At 39.2% G+C, this 26764-nt stretch overlaps 1 protein-coding gene across 16 annotated transcripts in view; it reads right to left on the minus strand.

Annotated features, from left to right (window-relative positions):
- The window catches only part of DMD (dystrophin), a 1208820-nt gene that overhangs the window by 55513 nt on the left and 1126543 nt on the right, over nt 1–26764 (minus strand). For all 16 annotated transcript variants that reach the window (XM_026858158.1, XM_026858211.1, XM_026858140.1 and 13 more), the window contains 4 exons: nt 21021–21082; nt 9840–9914; nt 4438–4639; nt 1044–1129 (listed from right to left, as the gene is read on the minus strand). In XM_026858158.1, the coding sequence (XP_026713959.1) occupies nt 1044–1129; nt 4438–4639; nt 9840–9914; nt 21021–21082 (425 nt within the window). The remainder of the gene's footprint in view (nt 1–1043; nt 1130–4437; nt 4640–9839; nt 9915–21020; nt 21083–26764) is intronic.

Here is a 26764-nt window from a genome sequence, read left to right on the forward strand (position 1 = left end):
CTGTGACATTCATAGTGATTGCCCTAAAATCTGATCCAATTATACATAGTCATGCACAGACACCGTTGTTGGAACTGTCTGTTTTCTCTTTAGCATTCTTCAACTTTTATTAGTAGAAGAGAATAATAACAATTGATGAAGAACTGCTATGGTATTGGGTCAAATACTAAAGGTTATTTTTTTAGTGGGTGTTTTTTTTTTAATGCATGAATGAGTAATACCAGTTAATTTAACCAGAAAGTTACTCTTGAGAACTACTGTTATCAGTAGTTCCTTTCTGGATCCTAGCCTCACTAATGAACTGATTCATTAGTCAGATAGAACTAAAACTTCAAGTGGAATTTTTTCAAGTATTTAAGGATATTTTCTATTAAAATATGTAAAATTTGCATACCTTTAATACTTATTTAAAGGTAGCAACTGTATTTAAACACACTGTACATAATAAGACCCTGACCACATTGCGGAAAGCGTTTTAAGAAGTTAATGTATTTTAAAATGGTGTAATGCAAGATGTCCTGTAGACACGCATTTTTGTGTATGAAGGTGTGCTAAACCAGTGGTCTCCAAAGACGCATTCTTGTACCCCAGGGAGTGTGCAAGCCAATCCATTAGGGAGCAGTAAGAAAAAACTATTTGTATTGTCAATAAATAAAATTTAAGAAGAACAGTGTTTATTTCATCTTTATCACATCCTTTTTTAACTTCTATTTTTTGTATGTTTTGTAACGTACATAATATATTAGTGCAGTGGTACATGTATATAATTTATAAATTAATATACATCCATTGGGAGGGCACGCTCAAAAGGTTTTTACTGGCAGGGGTGCGATCAAACAAGTTTGAGGACCACTGTGCTAAACTACCTAACACCATACTGAAAAAGTAACTCAAAAGTACAAGGTAGAACAAACTAACACACTCTGCATCTGACTATCTAAAACATTGTCTGTGTATGCTACTTCAATGTTTATGTAATAACTAGGAGGACTTAGACCAGAATATAAACATAAACTAAAAGCAAAAGAATTACATTGACTTACATCTATATTTATCTTCCAGGTGTGCTTTACAAAGGGATACAACACCCGTTTTGAAAGATAAGACACGGATCCTTCCTGTTCGGCCCCTAATGAAAAAGAAACACTTGTTGATAACATGATTCATTCACGTCACAATTTGTTTACTATAATGAAGTTCACTGCAGTACCATGGTCATTATAAATGAAGTCCCACACAGAACAACATTGCATAGCTAGAAATGAAATATAAAATATGGTTGTGGCTTCAACAGTCTTAGCTGAATTGAACTGTGCTGTTGTATCAATTCAATCAGAAATGATCTTATTTGGAAATAATTACCTCCTTTTTTATGACAGTAAAAGTAAAGTCTTTACCCTATGCTTATTTGAACAGGCTTCTCTACGAACTGCTGCTGAGCTATTCTCAGAGATGAGGTCCCTGACAGAACGGCAAACCATCCCTTTTGCCGAAGACAATATAGCTACACTTTCATTAGAAATGCGATGCAGGAGTTATTTTTAGAAAGTCTTTGCTTACTGTGTGTCAGCCCTGCCCTGACTGGTGTGAGAAGGCAACGGGGAGCTAAGCACAAAAAAAAGCAGCCTCTGTCAGCAGCATGCAGCGACAGAGGTACTTGTAAGACATTCAGGTGAATGATGAAGCCTGCCTAGAAATCAGAAGGCAAGCAGGCTGTACAGTTATGCCATTAACAACACGGCATGGTTTCTGAACTCCTCCTTGCAGCACTCAAACCTGTCCTGGGCAGTGCCAATGGGCTGGTATGCTCCACATCAGTCCCTGCGCTGCCTCTTGTCAGCCTTCCCCTCACGCTCGCTCCTGCCCTGTAATGCACATGTGCTACTACTTTTGCTTTTTAACAGGACTGTGAGAAAAACATCCTCCTCTGCGCTGCAGGTGATGCAATGACAAACCTTCACATCTTCTCTCGGTCATCTGGTTTAGTTCAATTTACTTCAAGTTGCTGGCTTCCCCTAAGACTTTTATTTCTGATAGTATTTCAAATATATAACCTCTATTGCAAACAAAGACATGTACAACATAGGAAGCTAATGCCTAAAACTGACATTTTTGAAGCAGAGCCTTATCAAAAGTTTTGAAGCATCACCAGTAAGAACACAACTGGGAGGAAGATAAATCATGTAGAGGCATGCCATAGGCATGCATCAGACTGCACTGTTCAGCAAAGATGCATGTTGTCTTTTGAATCCTATGAAAGCATTGCAGGAGCCAGCACTGCTCATTTACTCAAGTATCTCCCCTGCAAATCCTATAAAAGGTGGAGATGAGAACAGGTGGACAAAGCTGAATTTAGAACATGCAACCTTCTGCTAAAGAATCTTGAGTATTTAATCACAAATAAGCATTTGTTGTTTACCTATGCTTTCCACACTCCACTCCTCTCCCTCAAATTTTTTCCGAATTAATTATCATCTGTGCCCTGAGAAACTCCTGATGATGAATACCAGGCTCATGCAAATTATACAGGAGAAGAATGTAGAATGATGATTTCCCTGTAAGGCATATTAAATTGAAACCTGCACGAATCATGAGTTGTTCAGTTCACTCTCCTCTCCTCCCAAGTCAAACCAATAATTTAGCACACTACTGCAAAAGAGCATGAGTGACTGATCAATTAAAACAAATCTGAAACGTGTTGAATTTGCAAAGCTGTGCCTGTAATTAGATCAGTCATTGACTGTGAGTTTGATTAATATCTTTACAAATGACAGTTTTCAATTATAAGAAAAGTAAAGATTCAGTACATTTAATTAAATGTCTCCAGTACTGCTATGCACTTCGGGTGATCTCTGCCTGTTAAGTTACAATGAAAACTAAACACATGTAACCCCAAGGTCACCTCTCCTACCAATGTAATTCAAACCTGAATTTTGGCAAAATAGCTACAAGCTTTCCTCACACATAAAACATCTCTCTCTTTCATTGCATCCTGCAATATACAGTTCCCTAGCATACCTCAGGAATTGCCTGGAGGGAGCCACTTATAATTTCTAATGTGCTTTCAGCACAGTGCAACATAAAAGAAAAACAGACTGGACATGGCAGATCTGAACTGGACAGTTCAGCTTAGGAGCAGCCTGTGGAACAACCTTTATTTCCCTCTCTGCCTCTAAACATGGCTGACTGGAATTACCATCCCTAGCACATCTTTTCTGTTTTTTGCTAAATGGGTATCTTCGTCCATATGTTATTCATAATTGATAATTCAGAAGTGGATCAGAGTTCTGTGGAAGCCAAAACAGATTAAAGAATAAAGCCTTGCTCTTAAATTAATATAGCCCCATTCCCTACTACCGGTACACTACACAAAAATATAATGTCATCTGGGTAATCCACTTCACGGGATATTGCAGCTGCTGCAGAGGATGTTATAAGCAACTGACTTATTGGAGGTGGTCCTGCAGAAAGAGACTCTGTACAAAGCTGTACTTTTCTTTTGGTAGATGATCATGGAAGCTTCAGTGCTGTCATAAAGGATGGATGGAAGAACAAATTTATGGCACTGCAATATGGTTCAAAATGTCAATGGAAATACCATAACTGATCCACATCCTTCTATTTCTCTATGTAAATGTTTATTCTGTCACAGTAATGACTATGTCTGGCTGAAGGTCTTCCACTGACTTTTTTTTTTTTTTCACTAAATTTACCAAATAATGGCTTATTCTAAAATTAGTTTACAAATGTGTGTTGCAATTTGACTATGCAGTCTGAGCAACATCATTAACCCACTGAATAGGAATATTCAAAAATTTTCTTAAAGTAAATTTACTCTGTTGTATTTATACTTATAGGTACACTTTTTAAAATTAAACTTAAGATGACGGATTCCTCAAATCTCGTCACTGATATGGGTTATAAATACATTAGAGATTAACCTCTTCTATCTTTGAACAAAAACTAAAGATTGAAAGCTATAGAAAATGGACAGCTCTGAAAAGGTTTAACATCTGGAACTAGAGACACACACAGGGGTCTATGATGATGTTCATACTGTTCCTTCTTTGATAGTTCTCTTGAATGTCTTTATCTAAATGAATTTAAAAAGCCATGCAAAGCCATAACCAACAGAGGACATGCAGTCCCAGAATTGCTCTGAACACAGAAACCTGTTAAAAAAGTTCTGTTTTCCAGCTCTCTCATTGCTTAGCTTAATAAAGCTAGGATTGTAAGCCTAACTAAGGGCTGTATTGATTCAGCTAAATGCAGCCATTAAACCATTAGGTTTATTAAACTTTCCCTTCAACTACTGTTTTCTTCAGTTTCAAGTCATTGATTTTATAATAAGGCAGCTGGCTTGTTACCCCTTTCCCCTTCCTCTTGTGCTGCTGGGAAAGCCCCTGAGCACCCCATCTTCAGAGCACCCATACATACGTGTCGTAGACATTCAGCAGCCAGTTGAGGCACATGTCCACGCATAGAGGAACGTTGACCAGATTATTGTGCTCTTGTTCCAGTCGATCATAAATGGTGGTCAAGCAGTTAATGATTTGCAGAATATCCATCGGCTGGTCATTTTGTTTGAGGTTGTGCTGGTCCAAGGCATCACATGCAGCAGACAGACTCAGGAGATCCACTGTTAAAATAAAATTTTAAAATAACATAAAAATTGAAGAGAAACAGTGGTTGCATTACCCATAACCTTCAAGGTCTTTTCCAACCTAGATAGTTCTGTGATTCTGTAATTTATTTGGTTTATATGCCTGGCAAGAGGACATTTTATATCCTCTGAAAGTCAGGTGCAAGACTGGTTTCAAGACTCCTACAGGTGCACTGTTTATTCAGCTGTGGTCTTAGAGGGCAATGATTATAAAAGTGAAATCTGGTTCATTTTTAGCTGCACAGTATCTATTATGCTACTGGATCCTACGGAAACATTACATGTAAATTACTATGTAAGTAAAAATTACAAATTTTATCTTGTATGTTCCTACAGATAGGCTAATATTTGACTACTGCATTCACCACATGTACTCTAAACATAGTACATGTCATCAGCTTTCCTGAGACTTGCCGTCCATTTCTTAAAGAAGTCAAGCAATCTTAACTGAACCATACTCCACAAGAAATTTGCAAACAGATCACAACTGAACTGGGATTAACCTCTCTGTTACTGTTCCTCTAGTAAGAGCTCAGAAGAGAAGGTTCCCGAAACATTAAATGACCTCTTGCATTTATTAATAAAATTTATCAATTTTTAATTCTGCAGAGCATTTACATCTATAAATACCTCTGACATTATTGAGTAAAACACATTTAAGCTTATCAGTAAACATAACAGAGTTTTTTCTCACAGACATTAAAAAACTTGATTTTCATTTCAATTTAAGTCAGTCGCATTTTGAAATTCAGATGTCCAAGGCAAAACAGAACTTCCCTTTCTAAGCTCTTAGTGTCTGCATATTAACATCAACAGCAGCACCACATTTTGGGAGACACTTTTACAGAGTAAAACAGGAATAAGAACAAAAGAAATCAGAAAAATTAGATTATTGATGCAGATCTTCCAACTGCCACATGAAAACCCTCTGTAATTCCTTGCAGTGCATTTCCAGGGTGTGAGCAATGGGCATATTAAAGCCCAGATACTGTTAGTCCTGCTCATACCATGAGCAGTCACAAAGTGCAGCTTGATTCAACATGACTCGGGGGAGTAACATCTGACACAAAACAAACTGCCCAAAATCATCCAGGAAATTCTTCACAAATGGGAAATTAAATGACCCAACTGTAAGACCAGTTTTTCTCTCAATGGAATAAAAACATGCTTTACTGAGTCCTGGTGAGCAACATCTCTTGGTAGTGTGGGAAAAAAAAAAAAAAAAAAAGAACCCCATACAGAAATTTTTTAAGAACTTGATCCAGCTTAAGAGTACATTTGCCACATTCACACTTGAGTATCCTATTTGACCAAGGATGAAACTGACCCTCTGATGTCCTAGCAGAAATAAAAAATACTTCAGCTGCACACAGGGCTGCTTGGTAATGCTGTATAGACAGTACACTGGGATTTCATAATTGTAAAACAATTTCTGGAGTATAAATTTCATTGGAAATCAATAGGGACTTCTGCTACTGAATCCCTTAAGCGCTTCTGAAAATTTCATCCTGTGGGCCCGACATACCCAGTGCTAGAGAAAATAAGGAAAGATTAGAATGCTATCCCCATTATTATACCAAGAAATTTAACTTCAAATCTGGGGTATTGTGTGGGGTTTTATTAGAATTTTACTTTTTTTCTACATTAGTGTATAGTTATTTATTAAAAGAAAATCCTTTTGAATATTATGTTTAACCTCCTAGCATATAAAAGATAGCTGTTCTAAGGTCAGTGTTATATTCCACAAAAGCATATTTAACAGACCCATTTAGAAGAGTCTCAGAAAAACGCTTTTTTTCTAATTATTTATTAGTCAAATTGGAAATAGAGCACTGCCTTCACAACACCTTTAACTCTGAGCTTTAGGCTGAACTCAATTCCTTTGAGACTATGAATCAATGGTAATTAAATGAACCCCTCAGGCATCTGAGTGGCAGCTTAATTATATATGCAGCTACTGCTAAACATGGGTCATTCCACTTTGTGAAAGCTTTTCCCACTAATAAGCTGCAACTTCTGAAAAGCCTTTCACCCCGCTCTTCAACAACCTCCTGTCCTATCTTGAAGTTAATAATGCATGTTCATCTTATAACAAGCAAAAAGTGCTTGCCACCATGCTCTACCTTAGGGAACTTCTTTTTATGGAAAGAAGAGTGGCTCTGACCTTTGCAACATTAAGCTCCTGCTGCACCTTTCCCATCAAGATTAAAGACATGGGGGAACGAGGAATTGCTTATTTGTTTCCTGAAAGAAAATATGTCTGAATGACACTTTTAAAAAAAAAAAAAAAGCCCTAACAGTCAGATATATATTGAAGAGTTGTATGTTCATCACTGTACAGTGATTTGCAAAGCTTTAACTGAAATAAACTATAGCACTTTATGGTTTTTTACTTTTTGTGGGTTCTCTGCCACTCTTTTGTTCTTTTCTATTTAAAATTCCAAAACTGACTCTAAAATTTGTGTGAGTAGTAGCTTCTAGCTTATTTTGAAATCTAATTAATCTATGTAAATATTTCTTTGGCATCTAAGGCAAGAGAAAAAACTTTAGTATGTTTATAACAAGACACCAACCTGTGGCCAGACTGCCGGAAAAGTATAAAAGATGACCTTGTTAACTAACAAACTGAAGGACAGAAGTGACAATTAACAGGCAGAAGAAAGTATGGTTTGGGGGTCACATACTGATCTTAGGGAAAACTCAACATAAAAAGTATTAATGGTGTTCCCAGAATGTAAGATCATCTCTGCAACCTGCTGCTGTTGGCTAATACATCAAAAAAAAAAAAATTTAATCTAGCCTGCATAAAATTAAAGGAAAAAAGCCCCCTAACAGAAGTTCCTGAATATTTTCTTTTGCTGCCTCTCCAAGAAAAGCTTAGGAACATATCTCATTTTATTGACATCACAATGTTCAGATGTGGTTTTCACTTGAAGATCACATCTTTTAAAAGTAGGAAAACAAGAAAGTCAGCATACTTTGATGTGATTATCAAAGGAAGCCATACATTTACGAAAAAAAAAAGGTGCAACAGTTACACTTGGCATGCCCACAATAATTTCAAAGGCTTGGACAACAGAGCCACACACTAGATTCTTCTAAGGAAACACAATACACAAGCACTTTAAGGATTACCACTTCCCATATTTTTCTTTAGGTTTAATACCCTAGTGTCTTAAAGTTCATTAGGCTGATTTACAAACTGCAAAGAACTAAAGTCTAAGTATAGTTTATTTTTAAAAGTCTTTCCATTCTTGCCACTGAGAAATAGGATGCACATTCACTTCTGCGGGCCTTCTATTGTGCACACATGATTAGAGTGCTCCTCCATAGACAAAACTGCTCTGCTTTTTATGAAGTTTGCAGAACAGAATATACAAATATATGTTTAAACTCCTGCAATCTTAAAACTGAAATAAAAAGTAAGAGCTGAAAGCAGCACCTACTGCAAGCAGAATTTAGGGATTTTCAGCTATGCATAGGAGCCCTGAAAGCCAGCACTGTGCTCTATTTCTAGTAGTGCTGAACTACAGAAATAATTTTGTAGGGACTTGATTTTTTTTTTTAATCTAATTAAACTGAGTTCATAAGCAATACTCAAATCATAGAATATACAAATACAATGATGGTGTCTTCAAGCAAAAATATTTGTAAGAACAAAGACTGCTAACCGAATTCCTTAAATACTTCTCCTTATATACAAGTGTGAAGAATGTGCTAAAGTAATCAGTGTAAGCACCACTGCATGTCTCTGAAACACCCATTCTCAGAAAATCTACCTAAGTGTAACCTCAAGAGATTAACTGACTTCAGTGCATAATTACAATTCCACACTGTAAAGTCCAAGATGAGTCCAGAATTATTCAGCAGTAAGAATCAGGGTAATACAAATAAAACAGGATGCAAAAGTTTTGCCCTTTTAGACATAAAAACACGTTACACTTGTGCACTGCCAGCTAAAGAAACCTGTAATTCCAAAAATTTTAGTTCCTTACTTCAGTGCTGCACTGATTATGAATACTTTTCACTGCATATCACATCAGTTTCATTACACTGCCTTTCAACAATGAGTGTGGCAGGAGTGCTGTGCCATGGAAAGATGTTTGTATTTCTGATCATCATAATTCATTCTGTGTCATTGCATTCATGCTGAAGTCTTTCATTATGTTACAAGACTTTTCACTTATTATTTTTCTCCTTTTTCTTTTCTATTTTTTTTATAAATTCAGAAATTAAGTCTGTTCACGAGTGGAATTCACCCATGCTTATAAGCCTAAAAGTAAACATGCTCAAAAAACACTGAGGTTTGACACTGTTCCAGAAGCCTGTGAGCACAAATCCAAACTTGCAATAAATCAGCACTTGAGACATTTGCAACTGTGTCAGAAATTTAACTCTGTAATTAAATGCCGAAAAGTGAATGTTAAAATATTTTAATAAACCTCCAAATCGTACTGCCTAGTAAACTGCTTGCTTTGGCAACTGATTGGCCTACCAAGGAAACTATGAGCAAATTATTTAGCTATCAGGTTACAATAAGCTGAAGAGGAACTGTAACTCCAGTCACAGGTAGAATACCATAAACCAGTTGAGAGAATTAAAATGTTAGAACATGCACATCACTAATATATGGCTGATGAGAGACTTGTGAACTTGTGAACCAAAAGCTGGAGAAAAAAAAAAAAAAGCTAAATGTTTATTGTGATGATCTCATTTAAAGGCAACAGCCCCTCAGGGTTCAAGATTTAACTTAACAAACCATTATCAACTCCAGCTCTGGAGTGATTATTTCACCTGAACTCTCATTGTTCCCAATACACTACAGTCATGTCCTTTTGGTCTTGAGCTGTAAAGCCATGGTTGACACAGGATGTGGCTTCAGTAATGAGCACAGTTAAAATACCTGGCTAAAGAGTATAAATATTAGAACTATGTAATGGATGTTAACTTTTTCCCTGATCCGCTGCCCTGTCTTACGAAGGACAGATCTGCAGACCACTCAGCACTTTGGTTCTGTAAGGAATGTGCAAGACCCGCCAGTTGAGAGGTTTCGATGCAGTAGGTAGAGCTGGGGGTATCTGTGGGGGTGTTTTTCTGCTTCTGGAAGTTGTAAATCAACTTGTGCATTGGTCATAAAGTCTTCCTGGCAGCGGGCGAGGCACAGGCACATACTTACGGCAGAGGGCTTTCTGTAGCCTGCGGAGTTTCATGGCAGTCCTGTATGCCGAGAACCTGACGTTGTTCAGGTCAGCTGTATGGAGGAAATATTGAAATAAAGGATCAGCTTTACACCTTAGAAATAACCAGACTCGCAAAGACATTGTTAAGTTGAACTAAAAAATTATACTCACTGGTTAAAAGAACAGAGGAAAAAACATAAAGCACGTTAGAAACTCCACTGAGCAAAAGCCCTCAAACACTGTCAATCAATCATCCAAAAGAAAAACACAAAGTCCTAAAGTGTTACTTCCTTTCGTTCAAAGGCACTGAATTTAAGAGCAGTTGAAAGGAAACATCAGTGACTGCAGCAGCGTTGTCTGAAAACACCGCAGCCTTTCACACCCAAGGCAGCGTGAGAGAGAGATAAGAACTTGAAACTCCTCCTTGTCTGCCCAGCGCACCAGCCAGGCTGCCTGCAGACAGCCCCAAGAGAAGAGCTCTGCCCAGGAAAAAACAGGTGACTCTCAGCTACTGCTAAAGGGTTTTATCTCTAAAACCGAAAGTGAAACTTTTGCGCATTCCACCTAAGCAGATCCCAGCCATGCCCTGAGATGCAAAGCCTTCCTGGGGAGACCCCAGCTCACCCAGCCAGGCGAGGTCTCTGGTTCCCACCTCTGAAACAGCGGGGAGCTGGTGGGCTGCTGCAGCACGCTGGGGAACGACACCTCACTAGGAACATGTGGTGTGAGCAATTTTTGCTAGAGCCTTCCTCCTCATGCTGCTAGAGAAATAAGGACGTCAGCACAAGTGCCCACTGTATAGTTTAACCATGGCTTGAAAAACCTGGCAGGCCTCTGCAGGCACAAGGTGGGCCACACACCAAACCAGTCACACCACACCAGAATAGCCTCCCAGCACATGGTAGGCTTGTAGCGGCTACCTGAGCATTATTCAGGACCGAATTGTGGTGATCTCCACAGCAAGGCACAGCAACTAGTCTGTAGCCCAAGAAGCAAACACTAGAGAAAACTGAAAAGAAAGGAGGAGTTGTCTTGGACCGAATCTGGCCAGGAAACCGCATTTGCATCTTTCTCTTCTGTGAAATCAGACGGAGGAAGATGTGCTTATTCTAATCTTGTCCCTGGCTTTGCTGAGGGTGGCCTTGGGCAAATCCCATTTACAACAACAAAGAAGATAAAAATCACTGAAAGTGAGGTTGAAACTACTGTGGCTGAATTCCTGCCATCCTGCCACCAGTGCCTCACTAACTCAGATTTTACAACTAGATTTGGCATACCAAGATTACAGTGCAGATACGCCAACACTTGCATTACTCAAAATCAAACTGAGGATGCAGAAGTGAACATGCAAATCCAGCAAAGAGCTTTGTTTATGCGAGTAGGTCAGCAGATACTGAAGCTAACTGTGTCCAGCTTCGAGGTGGTACCTTCATCAAAGAGAACCCAGGTAAGCCAACATGGTTGCTGTTTTGGGGGCAAGCCCACGAACTGATCCTGCTTCCCAAGTGGCACTGCCGATGGCTGCACTAGGAACTGGGCCGGGGGGGGGTGAGGTGGGTGTGCTAGGAGGGACAGGGAGGTACTCTCATGTATCTCAGCACAGCTCAGCACAGTCACCCCCACTGCTGAAAAACTAGACTGCTGCCGGCACGCTTTTGGCCCTGTCACCTACCCAACACATTCCTGGGCACAGGCACTCCTGGGCATTTAAGCAGTCTATCAACCATTCCCAACAGATCGGTTGGTATCTTGTAATTTAAGGGTCTTTTAGCACAGAAAGGGAATGTTTGTACCACGCAGTTTCAGCACCCAGCAACACAATACAAAAAGAACATAAAAAACAAATATACTGGATCAGAATAAAGGTCCATTTAGCCCAATAAACTGCTTCTAAGCCTGATAGACTCTTAGAGAAAGAATATGATGAAAAACAGGACAAACACAAAGTAGTTCCTTGCTGGCATATGTGCTGAGGTGCTATAAAGCTGTTTGCAATGTGGTAGCTTAGGCATAACTATCCCAACATCATTTACAATGCTGTACAGGTACAGGTAGCAGAGGGAATATAGTCTCAATTACACTAATTTTAATTAAGCTGTTCTGAATGAGTAATTCGAGGTTTGATAATTCAGTAGTTTTGTATACCTTAATAAAAGCTGTACAATGTTTCTAAAACATGTCTTTCAGCAGAAGGAAAGGTTTCAGCCTTGCATATCATGTCTTCTTCACTGCACAGTTCCATACACCTTTTTAATGGGCAGTTCTCCTGTGTATTGTTCCTGCCAGCTCCCTCTCTCACAATCATCCTGACAGGTCCAGAAGCCTTAATGTGGTGTGGAATACAGTGAGCAATTTAAATAAAGCAACTTAATTTGTCTTGAAGGGAAATTAATAAAGCAGTCTCTTGCAAACACACTGTGACTTCAGTTACATCTTGTACCCTTGTTGTAAACCTGCACTTGCATTCTGGAAAAGAATATGCACTAGATTATGACTAGCATTCAATAAAATGAAGAAGCATTCCCTAAATTTTCCCTAAAATTTCCCTATTCTGAAAAAGCTTCAATACTATTATTAACATTTAAAGAAATATTCTTAAATATATACGCATATTTCAGGCCTTGACCACGGCAGAAAGTAAAATCCACGTAGACACTTAATCCTAAAAGTGCCGTAGTTTACATCCATTTTCCTGTATACGTAACACACACTGAATTTATTATCAACCTTAACGACACTGCTGCCAAGAAGCATATGCTGTAAATGAAAAAGCAATGTCAGGAGTTAAGTTTTGGAGCCCTCATCTCAGGTTTTGGGAAAGCAGCAGCAATGTCATCTTTTGGTTCTATGTATTGAGGCCAAAAGTAGCTGTCACATGTCTCCACTCCCACCTTTGTTGCTGTTGTCAGTATGAGCCCATAGCCAGTTACTGTGCCCCTGTCAACTGCTCACCTCCTGCCTTCATTATATCACCACCTCCATGCTCCTGATGGACAGCTCTCTTACCAGGTGGTGACAGTCATTTAAGGTCACTAGATCTTAATGATTTAGCCTTTTCCCTCCCTATTCCTATGAAACTGTTGGTGGTATCTTTCCTCCCCCAGAGTTACTGCTGGAACAAATGTGCTGCTCTGTGGAACAATGAGGGGAGCCCAGGACTCTAGTAATTAGGTTCAAAATACTTCCCTTGCTGGTATATGACCCCATTTAAATGAACCGTGGAAGATAAGACTGTCAGGGAATGAGACATGGACACTGGGCTCAGGAACACTGGAGATTACAGCACCACTAACAGCAAGGGAGGAGACTTTGAGTGAGGCAGCATAAGGCTCTGCCTGGCCACAAGCCAGCCACCACTGCCTGGAACATGCAGAGGAGGGAGGAAGGAGGCTCAAGCAGCAGCAACCTTCTGAGAGCCTGAGGAAACACCAGTAGTTCCTCTTTCTTCATGTTTGCTTTTTTCTTCCTCTTCCTGGGTCTTCAGGGAAAAAAATCTGATGCTTTTTTCACTCCCAAACAGCCCATTAAAAAAGTCAGGACCCACCAAGCCTCGACTCCAGAGTTTTTATAGTTTCTGAGCAGGTCAGAAAGCTCAGTATGCCATGCAAGCTTTCCTGCAGCTCTTTCTTCCCACTCCTAAACAGTATGCACCATCTCATTCAAATGAGGTGGTTAGAGGGTTGAAAAGCCTTTGGAGCACGTGAAAGTTTTGCAGGTTGTTTATTGACACTCCCAGTCCTTGTTGCTCAAAAACTAACTTTCAGGCTTTGAACAATAAATGTAAAGAGCATAAAACGTTTATGGCTTGAAACAACGATGTAGTGGAAGAGGTCATCTGGCCCTTGAAGGGAACAAACTGAGGAAAGGATCACATGGGAGTATTTGGTGACACTCATTATTTACATCCCAGAGCAAAGAGAAATCATAGTTCTCCCATCACTCAGCTATGAATGACTCCTCTGTTCAAGGGAATATAAATCTTCCTAGGGGAGAAGATTTAAGATTGCATTACGGAACACCCGTAAGATGGGGCAGGAACTGATGCCTTCACAGCAATGAACAATTCCCACCAACACAGCAGTAAGATCTCTCCATGATCTTCCCAAGCTTCTGCTGAAGCCCTCTCACTGTTGTGGTGAAAGGAGTTCAAAGTGCTAAAGCATCAGTGACTCTCAAAAATCAGGAAATCTCCTTTCACTGCTTTCCTCTTTTCATTATAGACATGACTAGCATCTCCCTTTGCTTCATGCCAACTAATGCAGTAAGGAGAAGGGTATCTAGAAAAGTGATATCCTTCATATCCATCACGTGCCTACAGCATCTGAGTATGTTCATGTTCCTGTGTTCATTCATATTAATATGAATAACACTGAACAAGAACTAGCACTCTTATTACACATGCAGCTTTAATGAAGAGGACTTCAGACTGCTGACAGGAATAACTCAAATCAGAAATATTACAGAAAGATAATCAGATAATTAAATCCTAACCTTCTCTGCATAATTCTGCATATTGAGAGAAATCTCAAAAGGTAAGGGGCTATGTTCTTCCTCAAAAGAGCTAAGACAGACTCAACAAATTTTCCAACGTTGTATTTCTAAAGTATCATAGAAACAGCTGTAATTACACATAGCAGATCCTTTTGCCTGTGGATAATCAGGTAAAAAAGAACCTCATTTCAGAAGTGGTCAGTGATTTGTATCAAAAATTCAAACCACCTGCTGGAATGTCCCACTGACTAATGACACAGTATCAATAAATAAGATGTTGTAGATTTTTTCCTTTTTAAAAAATCCTCCCATGCTAAATTCCAGATTTTACATAGGGATATAAATATAATTTTAAGAGAAAAACTAGATCCTCACAGTCTTCAGTCTTACTGCATGAAATAAATTGGTAAGCAACTAAAAGCAATAAAAAAATTAAAGAACAACAGTAAGTTTTTGAAAAGAACATATTTAATCAGAGGTTTAGCATCCAGCATGAAGGGATATTTATTTTATTCTTGCCACATCTATAACCCAAACAAGATGTTTTACTTTAGGTGTTGTAAGAGAACTGCTTTCCATGGTGGTTCTTAAACCGACTAACTCCCCTACCATTGCTCCAGCTGCTGAGTCTGAATGACTGGGATGTTTCATTTGACAGTGTACTGTCCTCTATGACAGACTAATCTCACTGAGTGTTTAAAAGCTCTGGGATGGGCCAGACTACCTCCTGTCAAAGGTTGTTCATGTAATTTGTTTCTCACACATAATGTAATCTGAAGGCATCTCAGGAAGTCATTTCTACTTGGAAACCAGCTTGTTTTTTACTTTAAAGAGGGTTACTTGTTTATATTATTGTGATGTGTATTGTTATAATTGCTTTTTAATTAATGAGGACAAAACACAGCCATTTCATTTGATTTTATGGGCAGCAGTTTTCTCACTGTCTGGACACTATCAAATTGAAAAGAGCAGTTTACATGCTTCGGATCATAACTACTCAAGTAAATTATATGAAAAAAAAAAAATGTTATCAGGTCAAATCCTCATCTTCATTTGATAAGATTTACAGAGTTCTGAGTTGGGTTTTTTTCACTCTCTTATTTGCAAGGAAAAAAGTGTGAACCTACAGTGATAGATCTGAAAGTCTCACTCAACCACAGCCTGTGACATGCTCATACAGCTGTTCATAAATACACTGCCTGCAATGCATAAACTATATTGGGAATTACATGTCACTATTGTCTCTGACAATGCCTACCTAACAGAGGTTAAAAACAGTTTACTGTACAGTCCTGAATAGACCGTAATTCCACTACCAGCCACTAAGCTTTCGTGTTTCATCATATGACTTTTCAAGAAGCTTCATCTCATACTTGATTCAATACAGCTGCGATTCCCTGACCGGCTGGCAAGAATGCTGGGTTTCTTCCTGCTGCCCAAAACCTGTATATAAATCTTTTAATGATGCCCTACAGTGACATATATCGCCTCTTTAGGAATTGTAATTTAAAAATGCAAATGAGACAAATGCACAAAGGAAAAAAATTAATCAAGTAACACTGCTTAACATCAGTTGAGTCTCAACCATTGACTCTTATTATAACAATAATTAATGCTATCACCTCCATTGCTTTGAGAATCAGTAACAGTAAACAGTGTTATTATATATACAGACATACAGCTGAACCACTCTCCATGAAACAATACAACATGCTGTACTAGACCTGTACTGAGTAAAAAAGCTGATAGTGTCTCTGCAAATTAATAAGCGGGAGGTACCCAGGGCACTAAAATACTACTGATTGCATCTAGACCAAGTGGATGAACATCACAGCATGTGCCAGCATCCCAATAACCAGACCAATTGATATGACCCTTGGGAATTTAGTTTTAATATGTAATGGCTTTTCTTCAGTTCACAAACCCAAAAGTGTAAAAAATGATATGATGTACACCCAGGTTACACCCCATTATGGGGTTGGGATGCAAGTGATTTGCAGTCAGAAATGTCAGAAACTCTCCACGTACACTAGATGAGAAGTAGTCATAATGGAAAATCCTAAACTAAATAAACAGAAACAAACAACTTCAAAAAATATTATGAAAGGTGTCCATTTGCAAACTAAGAGTGCAATACTCTTGAGCAAGATGTCCCCATACTGGTCACCTATTCCATAACGGATTATTTTGCGTTCTCTTTATAATACCCTCCTTCAGTGCTAATACACCTACGGTTTCATTTTCATGGGATGCATTTTACCACCTAATTTCTACCTCTCTGCTATAGTTACATTTATTGTCTGTTAGCTGCATGCCTACATAGGATGCAATCACACACTGTTAGTGACATAACCTACTCTAGGTCTGACTGCTTTCCAAGGCTGACAGAAGCCCACCAAGCCTATTTTCTGAAATGAGAAGTTATTATTCAGATTGTAGTTACCTCGAAAGGACATCAGTGCATAAGCAACCTTTAAAGAAAGGCCATATGTATCATCTCACCGATTTCACTAAAAATCAAATGATTGATGTTGCAATAGGCACGTCTTACTAGTACAAACATGGAAAACAATTAGGTGAATGTGAATAAAACCTCATATTAAATACATCATTTAGTAGTTTGGAACAAAAATTATTTTTGCAGAGAGGAGCAGTTTAGTCTCTTCAGGTTGTAGTTCAGAAGGACAAATCAAAATACACAAACCAAAAAAGGATAAAGTTTATCCACCTTGGTCATTCAGATCTAGAAGCTCACATTGCTGCACAAGAGCCACATGGCACAGGACAGCAGCTGCTGCCAAAAGCCCAGTGGAGGCTCAGAGGTACCTTCCAGCATTCTCCCATCTTGTGTTAAGCAATTCTGACATTTCTTCCAGGTACCCCATAGACAACATGCCCCACCATCCCTCCAGATTAAATGGAAAGTTGTCACCAGCGCACTACTGTCTGCAAGGGTGAGGGTGGTTTTCACCCTCTTGTCTTAACTTGGTGAATTAGGAGAGATAAACAGATGTACATGGCAATATTTCTGACTGCACCCTGCTACTGCAGTTGCTGTTCACAGTGACACTAATGCACCTTGGGGAGACTTGTACTGACATTACACGGGAAGGCTGGAAGAGGGGGACACTAACAGTCTGACACGACAGGCCAAGTTCTCCTGGGCCAACACTGCAAAGGTTAGAGTACTGTTCAGCTTAAAGGCAAAATACTATCCTTCTGAGCCAAACTGTCTGCCATTAAATGTTCACTCTCAGAAGATAATCTGAAAAAAATTATGCAATCCCAGACCACTTTGATTCCTGCTCTTCCCGTCTCTCTCCTCATCCAAAGGTCCTTGAACTCTCCAGGTCAATGAAATAACATAAATTCTCATTTCAGTGATGCCATGGAGCCATCATGAAGGACAAGAAATTTTGTAAGGGGGCTGTCAAAGAACAGTGTAAAAAAGCAGATCTGCAGGAGACCTGCTTTTGGAAAGAAAAGCAGCTGGAGTAGTTCTTGGTAATTTGAAGACTGTCAAAGGGAAGTGAGAAGAAAACGGAAATGGTTCATAATGGTGTAAATGCAAACCAAGGAAAGTATGTCAATTTAAGTAATAAAGAAGAGCTAACAAGAACAAACATTTTAATATCTTAAAGGGAAAACCTTTCCAATTAAAAGAACAACCAGTCAGAAATTTTTGATACACATACTGCAGTTCAAATAAAAAATTTTACAGTTATTATTAGTATCTTTATAAACAGCCATGTTTCAGCAAATGATCTCAAAGAGAATTTGAGAATACCTCCTTCATGGGCAGGTTATTTTATGATTTCTTCCTATGGGTGCTGTCTCTGATGCAGTTCCTACTGAAGACAAGACGCAGGACTTCATGGACCAACAATCTGATCAGGTACAAAAGTGCACTCAGGCATATTCCTACTTTCTTTTCTTAGTACCAAATAATGTTCCCAAGTAATTTAGCTTCGTTTTTATAAATACCCAAACCTCTAGAGACAGAAAATTGAACCAATGCTTGAAACTTCATCTATTTTAGAAAAATGTAATGCAGCAATTTGTAGGTGTGTTAATTGGATACGTGAAGAATAAAACTAATATTATTCCTTTTCCTTACAGAAGTGTCTCTCGTGTCTCAAAGATATGAGGAATGTTACCCTGTGACAGGTTACACCTTCCTCATTCACTTACAAAAATTAAGCTTTCAGTAATCTGTAAGAGTTTAAATTAGACATAAGGATCCCCTAGAAAATTATTATATACTGGCACGTATAGAGCCCTACATCATATAGTACAATTATTCCCTACAGGCTAAGTGTAGGAGTCGGAAAATGGAAATGAAAATTCTGGACAGCACTGATGTGCTTGGTCTCATGTTTTACATTTACCTGGATTGCAGAATTCATGTTTTCTACCAGATTTTTAAAATGGATACATACAAAGCTCTTTATTAGCGTTTTCACATGAATGAGAAGCAAAATTTGGATCCTAATGTGAGGTAAAATAACAGGATCTAATGAGTATGCAATACAAAATCGACTTTAATAATCTCTTCTTAGATAAAATATTACTGAACAGTCTGAAAAGACTTCAAACATCACACTATTACCGTTCTGACCTGAGGCAAAGCAAAGCACTGAAAATACATCAAGGGTTCTGTTCAAGACTAAACGGGTTATGCTTGCATTATGCAATTTGTATGAGAATTAGGCAATGATGAATACACCCAGTTCAAAAATAAAATAAATTGGTAAGTTATTCAGTAGCACTTTTATCAAAGCTTCACCCCATGTGGCAGTACACAAAGAATCACCTCGTCTAATCTGTTTTGTACATATATATGAACACCTAAGTTTACTAAAAAAATTTCACATTATGTATCATTTGCTAAAATGAGCATTGCTTCCATATTAATGAGTATTTGGTCTCAACCCCAAAAGAAATAAAACTAGCCAGAAAGAAGACTGCCCTTTTGGACGTTCCTTGCTTCTGAAAACAACAGGATTTTATAAGAAAAAGAAACAAAACCTGCCTAAACATTTTCCTTCTCTATGCAGTAAGAAATGAGGATATCTTAAACTCTTGACATTTGGGTGATACAACTCAGCTAAACTAAATGCAAAGTGACTTCAGCAGTCACACATCTTTTGAACTGTTGAGGTGAACCCCTCAGGACACTTTTCTCCCTTACATATAGTTACCTTTTCACTTCTTGATAATTCAAGAGCACTCTAGCTGAAACAGGGAAATACCAAAAGAAGAGCAGCTTCAACAGGACTTTAGGTCTGACCAACAACAGTATCAGAAATATCACACAATCTCCAGATCAAAGGTGGCCGCAGAGTCAGAATGTGGTTCAATTAACAGGCAACAGTTTGAAGATCTACCTGTATTAAAGGGATGTCTGCATCTGCAATTACTATTCGTCCTGAATCTTTTAAACCACTTTAAGAGTAGAAATATAAAGGAGACAAACAGGGCAATACGTTATAATTAAATAGCAAGTCAATACTTGTCTGCTCTTGCATTTGGTTAGCTTGAACTTACACATTTAATATCCCTTTTGGACGTACAGAGCTGTATTGTGGTCAATTTTTAAAGAAATTACTGCCACAGCAGTAGTACTATAAGGAAAAAAATCTTCACACTGTTTCATTCCATTTTATCGTACCACTTTTCTAAAATATTTCTGGTATGCCTTTAACTGCAGACCACTGTAGAAATACCTGAGTGAGTTTGAAATAGATTATGCTGGCATAATTAGACTGTGTTCAGCAGCTAAACTAGAGTTTAGCAGGAGATAATTTAAGCTATTTTTCACCATGGTAAATAAGCCTGCACTAGATGCTAGATTTGACTGCCCTAGTGCTCAAACTGGCTCGTTTAAAGCTGGTTTATGTACGTGTGCTGTACAGACGTAACTTCCTTTATGACTGCAGCATATTCACTGGTATTTCTTTTAGAGAAATAGCTTAATTTTTATTATACCCTCTATTATTTATTAACAGAACCATTAAAAGCAAAGAGTTAGCTATTAAATGGTCTGCCAAGCAGCCTATACTACAGCATGGATTGACCTATTTTATCTTATAGATGTGCTTCTGTTAATAAAATCCAAAGCTGCTAAAAACAAACGAAAAAAAATTCTCCACCAGAGAAGCATATCTGAAGTCATAATAAGCATGCAATTTGGGTATTCAAAATGACATCATGATAGCTGCCATGCCTTCCAAGTATTGGAAGTGCTTTAAAAATAAAGCAGTGGTAACGCACTTTGGCAAATTGCTTCAGTTGGCTTTCTATCTTCCAAAAGTCAACATTAACAGCAGCTTGGCTTGAATTTTTCATCTGCTTTTTGTAAAGTAGATTAGACAGTGAAAAGATTCAGGATTTTTTTTTTTTAATTTTCTGTCCCAGTCTTTCAGCGAGTTTGCTACAATGCACCCAAATTACTTTGTAAACGCAGCACACATTCCAAGCGTGTTAATTGAAATATTATTTTTTCCACTGCATGTTTAAAATGTGTTATTATGCCTTATAGATTTCTCTTGCAGAAAATTTTAACCTTGATAAAAGAAAGCACTGCCTCTCACTTTCACTTAATTTTGTTTTTCACTACTTATGGAAATTTTTTCCTTAATTCATTTGGGAAAAAAAACAACAAACAACTGGTACCGGTGTCTTACCTAAAGACTGGTAAAGCTCAGTCATCTTGGGATGATCCCAGCAGGTCGTTTGCGTCTCATGGCTACAATACAAAACATGAAAGTTAGTGAAATAAAATAGCTCTCTCCATCACACAGCAAGTGATCCAGGTTGCACATTGGAGCACGGTGCCAGAGCACCGCCCGCAGCCCGAGTTATCCGCAGGAGTCTCAGCAGCAGTAGGCATGCTTTCTTTCCACATGAGGCGTTAGCTTGGACTGCTTTATTTAGGCATGGGCTCAAGAAACAACATGAAAAGTAGTGCTAATATTAAGAAGAAAGCATGTATTCAGATACGCCATAATGTTTTGACGAATTTGTAAGAACACTGAAAAACTCATTGGTTTTAGGAATGGATCCTTTACTGGTTCCTCCAGACTAGAGGAGAGACATTTAAAAGAGTTTAATTCTTAAAGCATTTATGGAAATTCTGAGCAGATACTGCGATTTGTGCTATTTTTGACCTGCCTTCCCATACGTGTTCTTTCCACGCTTTCCCATGTGGTAGGTAAGAGCTACCCAACTCGGTGGCTGCAATCCTTCCTTTCGGCCCAAACACCTGCACTAAACCCCCCACGCAACAGCCCACACGCTGACCCACCACCAGCTTACGCCGCTTTTCAGGCCAATGCACTGCAACCCTCATGTTGATGGTCTCTTTTAGCAAAGGCTATTGCTGCTCTTCTTGTTCCCTGGGACACCCAGGCTCCTTCCCTTGTCCTGGAGGTCCCTGTGCAGTGCCAGGCAGCAGAGATGCTGGGAAGCCAAGGAAAAGCTAAAGCGGGATTATGAAACGTTGCAGTATGACTAGAATGTAAATCGGGCATTCTCTGCATTGAGGCTAGCAGTCTTCAGCTTTGCAACACAACACATTGCCAAAAGACATACAGTGTGAGAAAGCCAACATAATAAAGCGTTAGCGGGTGTAGTAGCAACTTACGGCTCCTAAGGTTACACATCTTAGGATTTTTTTTTTAATGACAGCATAGTTTATACGATCATGTTTCCATTAATGTAGAAAACTTGAAAGAAATTTCTCCTTATCTATCCTGTAGCTAATGAAGTCCTGTTCATACAGAATTAAGCTAAATTGAAATGATGAGCATCCATAAAAAAAATTCTGGAAAGCATACATAGCACACAGTTGCTAGCAATCACATTTACAAATTCTGTACTTAAAAAGCAGATATCCTGGTTCCAACACACACATGTCATTCGGGAGAAAATATGCAGGGGAGCAGGACCTGATCCACAGGGCTGCGAAGCTCCTGGAGCACACACACCTCCCAGCTTCAAGAGATTAAACCACAACTTATCCAGTGGATTGAACGCACCTGTACAGCCAACTGTGTGGGGGAAGGCTGATTTGATGAGGTTGTTTTAGAGAACAAATAGTCCTTGAGTTCTCTTTTTGAGGCAGCAATGTTCCCAAGTATGTCTTTACCCTTTATAGGCTAAGGAGGGATAAAATTTTCAAAGAATCGCTTCAACACCACCCCTAACTCAAGGAAAAAAAGAAAATCATGACATGTTTTCTTAGTATAATTTAATTTTGGTCTTAAAAGACAGGCTATTTATTTGATCCATGTGAATACTGACCCAGTAACCTCTATATATTCAGTAGCTTACTATATATAGTATTTCCAGATTTTGCTCTGTAATTGCAAGAAAGAATGAAAGGGATTGCAAGCACTAAGCATAAAGAAAAAATGCTGCCATAGTGCTGTCCCAGTTGAGCACAGGCTTTTAAACAAGCCCCATCTCATCAACCTCAGCATACCCTCCCCTTCCTAATTCCTGCGGTGGCTGAAGGCAGTGAAAGAGGGAGGAGGACACTAGAAGAGCAAAAGCAGTCTTGTTCCCTGCTCTGGTAAAAAAAATGAGTCCTGCAAAGGGAGGTGGCTGCAATCATGTTCAGAAATCTGAGCCTGGTCTGTTTTTTTTAAATGCAGAAGCTGGGTAGCTTCAAGTGAAAGCCTGTGGAGCTGAGCCACCCGCACCTGAGCTCCTGCATTTTCTACCACGTTTGGCATGGACAGGTTCTGCAGGGAACATAGCACCAGCAGCTTTTACCATACCCAGGTATAAAGTGCATTTCTGAAGAAAACCAGAGACAGTTTAGTTTACACATTGGGTCCCTAAAAACTTGGCTACCTGAAGTCTCTGCTTACACAACAGCAGCCCAAAGGAAAAGAGAGCGTATTCATCGCAGAAGAGCCCTGTACCCAGAGATGTCACGATTCAGCTGAATAGAATGCAGACCCAAATAAACATTCAAACCCACAGACCTGGGACTGCAGTTTGTCTGAACGCAATGCCAGTCACAGATCAACAGTTTCCCAGGCATGAGCCTGGCCACCCTGGCTTGCTTCCGCACAGGCAGGTAGCTCCAGAAGCCGGGGATATTTGAACAGAAACTGTACCATGGTTTGTATGCCAAATCATGTAGTAAAAATGAGAAAAATAACTTATGCGCACCATTACAATAAACTTGTGAAAATAACCTCTCTGACATTCCCTGTGAAGTTACTTTGGCAGCTCGAGACTGTTCTATGGATAAGCTACACCCCTTCAGACTGCATAGCTGCTAACCTGGTAGCCTTCGAAGGCACTGATTCCTCATTAACGTATTTAAAAGCCATCAGATTTGTGGCAAAGTTGTACAAACATAGAATTATGAAATCCCATGCCTGTGTTGGATAGAAGAACGAAAGGATCATATGGTTAATCACTAATGAACATCACATGGATGAGTAAATTACTGATTTTTTTGTATTTTCATTTTTTATGGTAAGGCCTAACCATGTATCAGTGAATTCGGTGTGTAAGGTTTAAGCTTATGGCATCTACTCATCTTACTGAAAATACGTAATTGCTTTTCCTAAGATCTTGTAAATAAAATTTCCATTGCCAAAGAAACACTGGACTCCCAATTGTTTTCAGATATTTTTAATACCAGTAACCCCAAACCCCTACCTTGTGTGCTTTTCTTTCACGGTACCAGATTGTCTTGGAGATGTACATTTTGTAAGGAACAACTTTATTTGCTTCATCTGCAAGTGCCAAAGACTGAATTTGCAGGGCAAGTATATTTCCCCTCCTTCCCCCCCTTTGCTTCATTTATAAACTTAGTTGCAACTTAAGAGGAGACACCCCTTTCTTTAGGCTTTAAAAGTCAAGTCAGTAGAGCCCCTAACTCTTGCCCCTGCCACCTTCCCAGCAGTGACCACCCGTGGGCAGTGCCCCACACCCAGCCATCCTCGCAATTCAGCAGAGATCACTCAACCTCCTAGTGTGTACCAGACCTGGCGACACACTGACTTGGGCTCTCGCAAGAAAAAGCAAGGGTTTTAAAGGAAAATACACCTTGGTCACTGAGATTTCTGGAGAGGCTGAGTGCCCGTACCGAGCCAGGGCAGATTTTGCTGGTACTTTACATGCAGAACACAAGAAGGCTGCAGCTATTTCACTCCAGCTAAAAGGCGTTTGCCTCTCAGCTGAACGTTTTCAGCTCAGAAAGTTATCCACAATTCTGCACACAAGGGCAGCTCCAGGAAAGGTTAGATTCCATTGAGGCTATTCTTCATAAGCCTCTTTGCCATTTTCAAAGGCCATTTAATTGTGAGCTTAGGGGTTGGACTGGTGGGGGAGGATTTGTGTGGATGCCCTTATTGTGAACACCGTCTAAAGTAAAATGCCAGCTCAGCAGTTTCAGGCAGCCTCAACCACACTTGGGAATGCTGTAGCATCCTTAATAGATCTGCAGCAAAGCGTTTGCCAGAGTTTCAAACTCCGGTGAACAAGGCCCTTTACAGCTTGCAAGTCAGAAAGACATGAAACGTGTAGTGCAAGTCCTCTTGACTAGCAGCAGCTAAAGCAGAGTGAGACTATGTGCACAAATAAGTACTCAAGATGCTTTTCCAACAAACCATCAACGTAAAAAGGTACCAATGCACACAGCCAGTAGTTTTGCAATATTGTACATGCTCAGAGGATACATTTTTCAATTTGGCTCTACATTTAGGTCAACTAAATTGATCACTAGCTTTAAAATCACAGACATTCTGCAACAAATGAAAATATAAGTGGGCTCACATGGCATATTTTCCTCTTTCTCACAAGCTGCAAAGGTGGAAAGGAAATTAAAACCAGGCCTGAAAAGGAGAAGAGCAGCAATGGATAATGGTGACACCTAGGCGCTGGTGTGACTGGCACACTAAATACACTGATAATTCAGTGGGATGAAAGCACAGTCTTCACTTAATACATCCTTTGGGAACCACAGGACCACTTCATTAAAGGATGATTATATTATATTAGGAAGGATAATTTTTATGTGGGGAATTCTGTCACACTATGCCTGTGTGAATTCCTCTGTTCCTGCCAACAGCAGAGAGATTTGTCTCTCATCGCTGTCGGCAAAGCCAATAACACACAGGATTGAAAACCTGAAATCAAGAGATGATATCCTAACTGACACACTAGCTGAATTACAGTTCCCTTGTTATAACTTGATCCGTTTGGACAAAATAGTTATTTTATCTTCCTTCCTTTTATATTACTTCTGAGCAACACCAGCAGCAGGAGGAGTGGAGAGCATCGCTCACTCCATCCAAATTCCTGCACAAATTCCACTCCCCCCCCCAACATTCCTGCACAAGCCACACCGAAACACTCGCAAATCTTTTAACTGTTGTTGATTGCACTTCTTCTCCCCCCCTTAAAAAAATAAAAATAAAAATCTGGGATTCAGTCTCGTGTATTCACTGTTCAGCTCCAGAGTCTAGAATTCTAAACTGCAACTGCAGAGTCCTTTGTAAACTCTTACATCCCTCTTCATTGGCGATACCAGAGCCAGTTCTGCTGCACTTCTCCCCTCACCCTTCATTAGAAAATGCGACATGAACTAGATGTGCGTGTGTGTAGATGTGCGCAGAATAAGAAATTCGATCAGGTCGCAATAAATAGTTACATACACTTACAAAAAAAGCAGAAATTGAAATAGCATTTTACAAAGCACTGAACTGATGCATTTTCAAACCACACAATTTACAATACCTCTCACCTTTTGGCTTTAAGATGAATAAAATGTTATTCCAGCCACCTTATGACTGTTGTGAAAAAGCCAAAATAAACACGATAGACTTATCTGGATTTTACTACACTAATCTAAACGCAGTTGAAATAGTTTTTATGAATAGACACTACTGCTCATTTAAATGAAAAAAGTTTTCAGCAACAGATGACAGTAATTGCAAGGAAGACTTAATATTTGTCTTTTTACAGTATTTCATTAATTCCTTAGGTAAAACAAGTTACTGCTGTGGAAAGTATGAGCAATGTTAAAAGGTGGAACTCCTTTGTGCCTTACAAAGGACCACTGTTTTCATCTGTAAATCTAGAGACTACTGATCTGTGCAGAGATTATTTCTGTTTAAACCAAGTACCGGTGTCTTTTCAGCAGGAATTTGACTTTAACGTATTTTATTGGCTTTTGCAAGATTTATCAGACTACTGAAGGCAGGCACCGATACATATGAAAGTTTCTTGCCGATACTGAAAATGAGTTGTAGGAGAAGGGCAAGTATCAGCTGCCAAGTACTGAATAGTAACTCTTTTTCTTCTCCCCTGGATGTTAAACATTTATTTTAAACACTCTGTCACGGGCAGAGTTCTGCTCAGTGACGAACGCTTGGTCAGCCTGCTCTCCCCCCCCCCCCCCCCC

This window comes from Athene cunicularia (assembly GCF_003259725.1).
Source record: "Athene cunicularia isolate RWA chromosome 1 unlocalized genomic scaffold, athCun1 chr1_part1, whole genome shotgun sequence".
NCBI classification, from domain to species: Eukaryota; Metazoa; Chordata; class Aves; order Strigiformes; family Strigidae; genus Athene; species Athene cunicularia.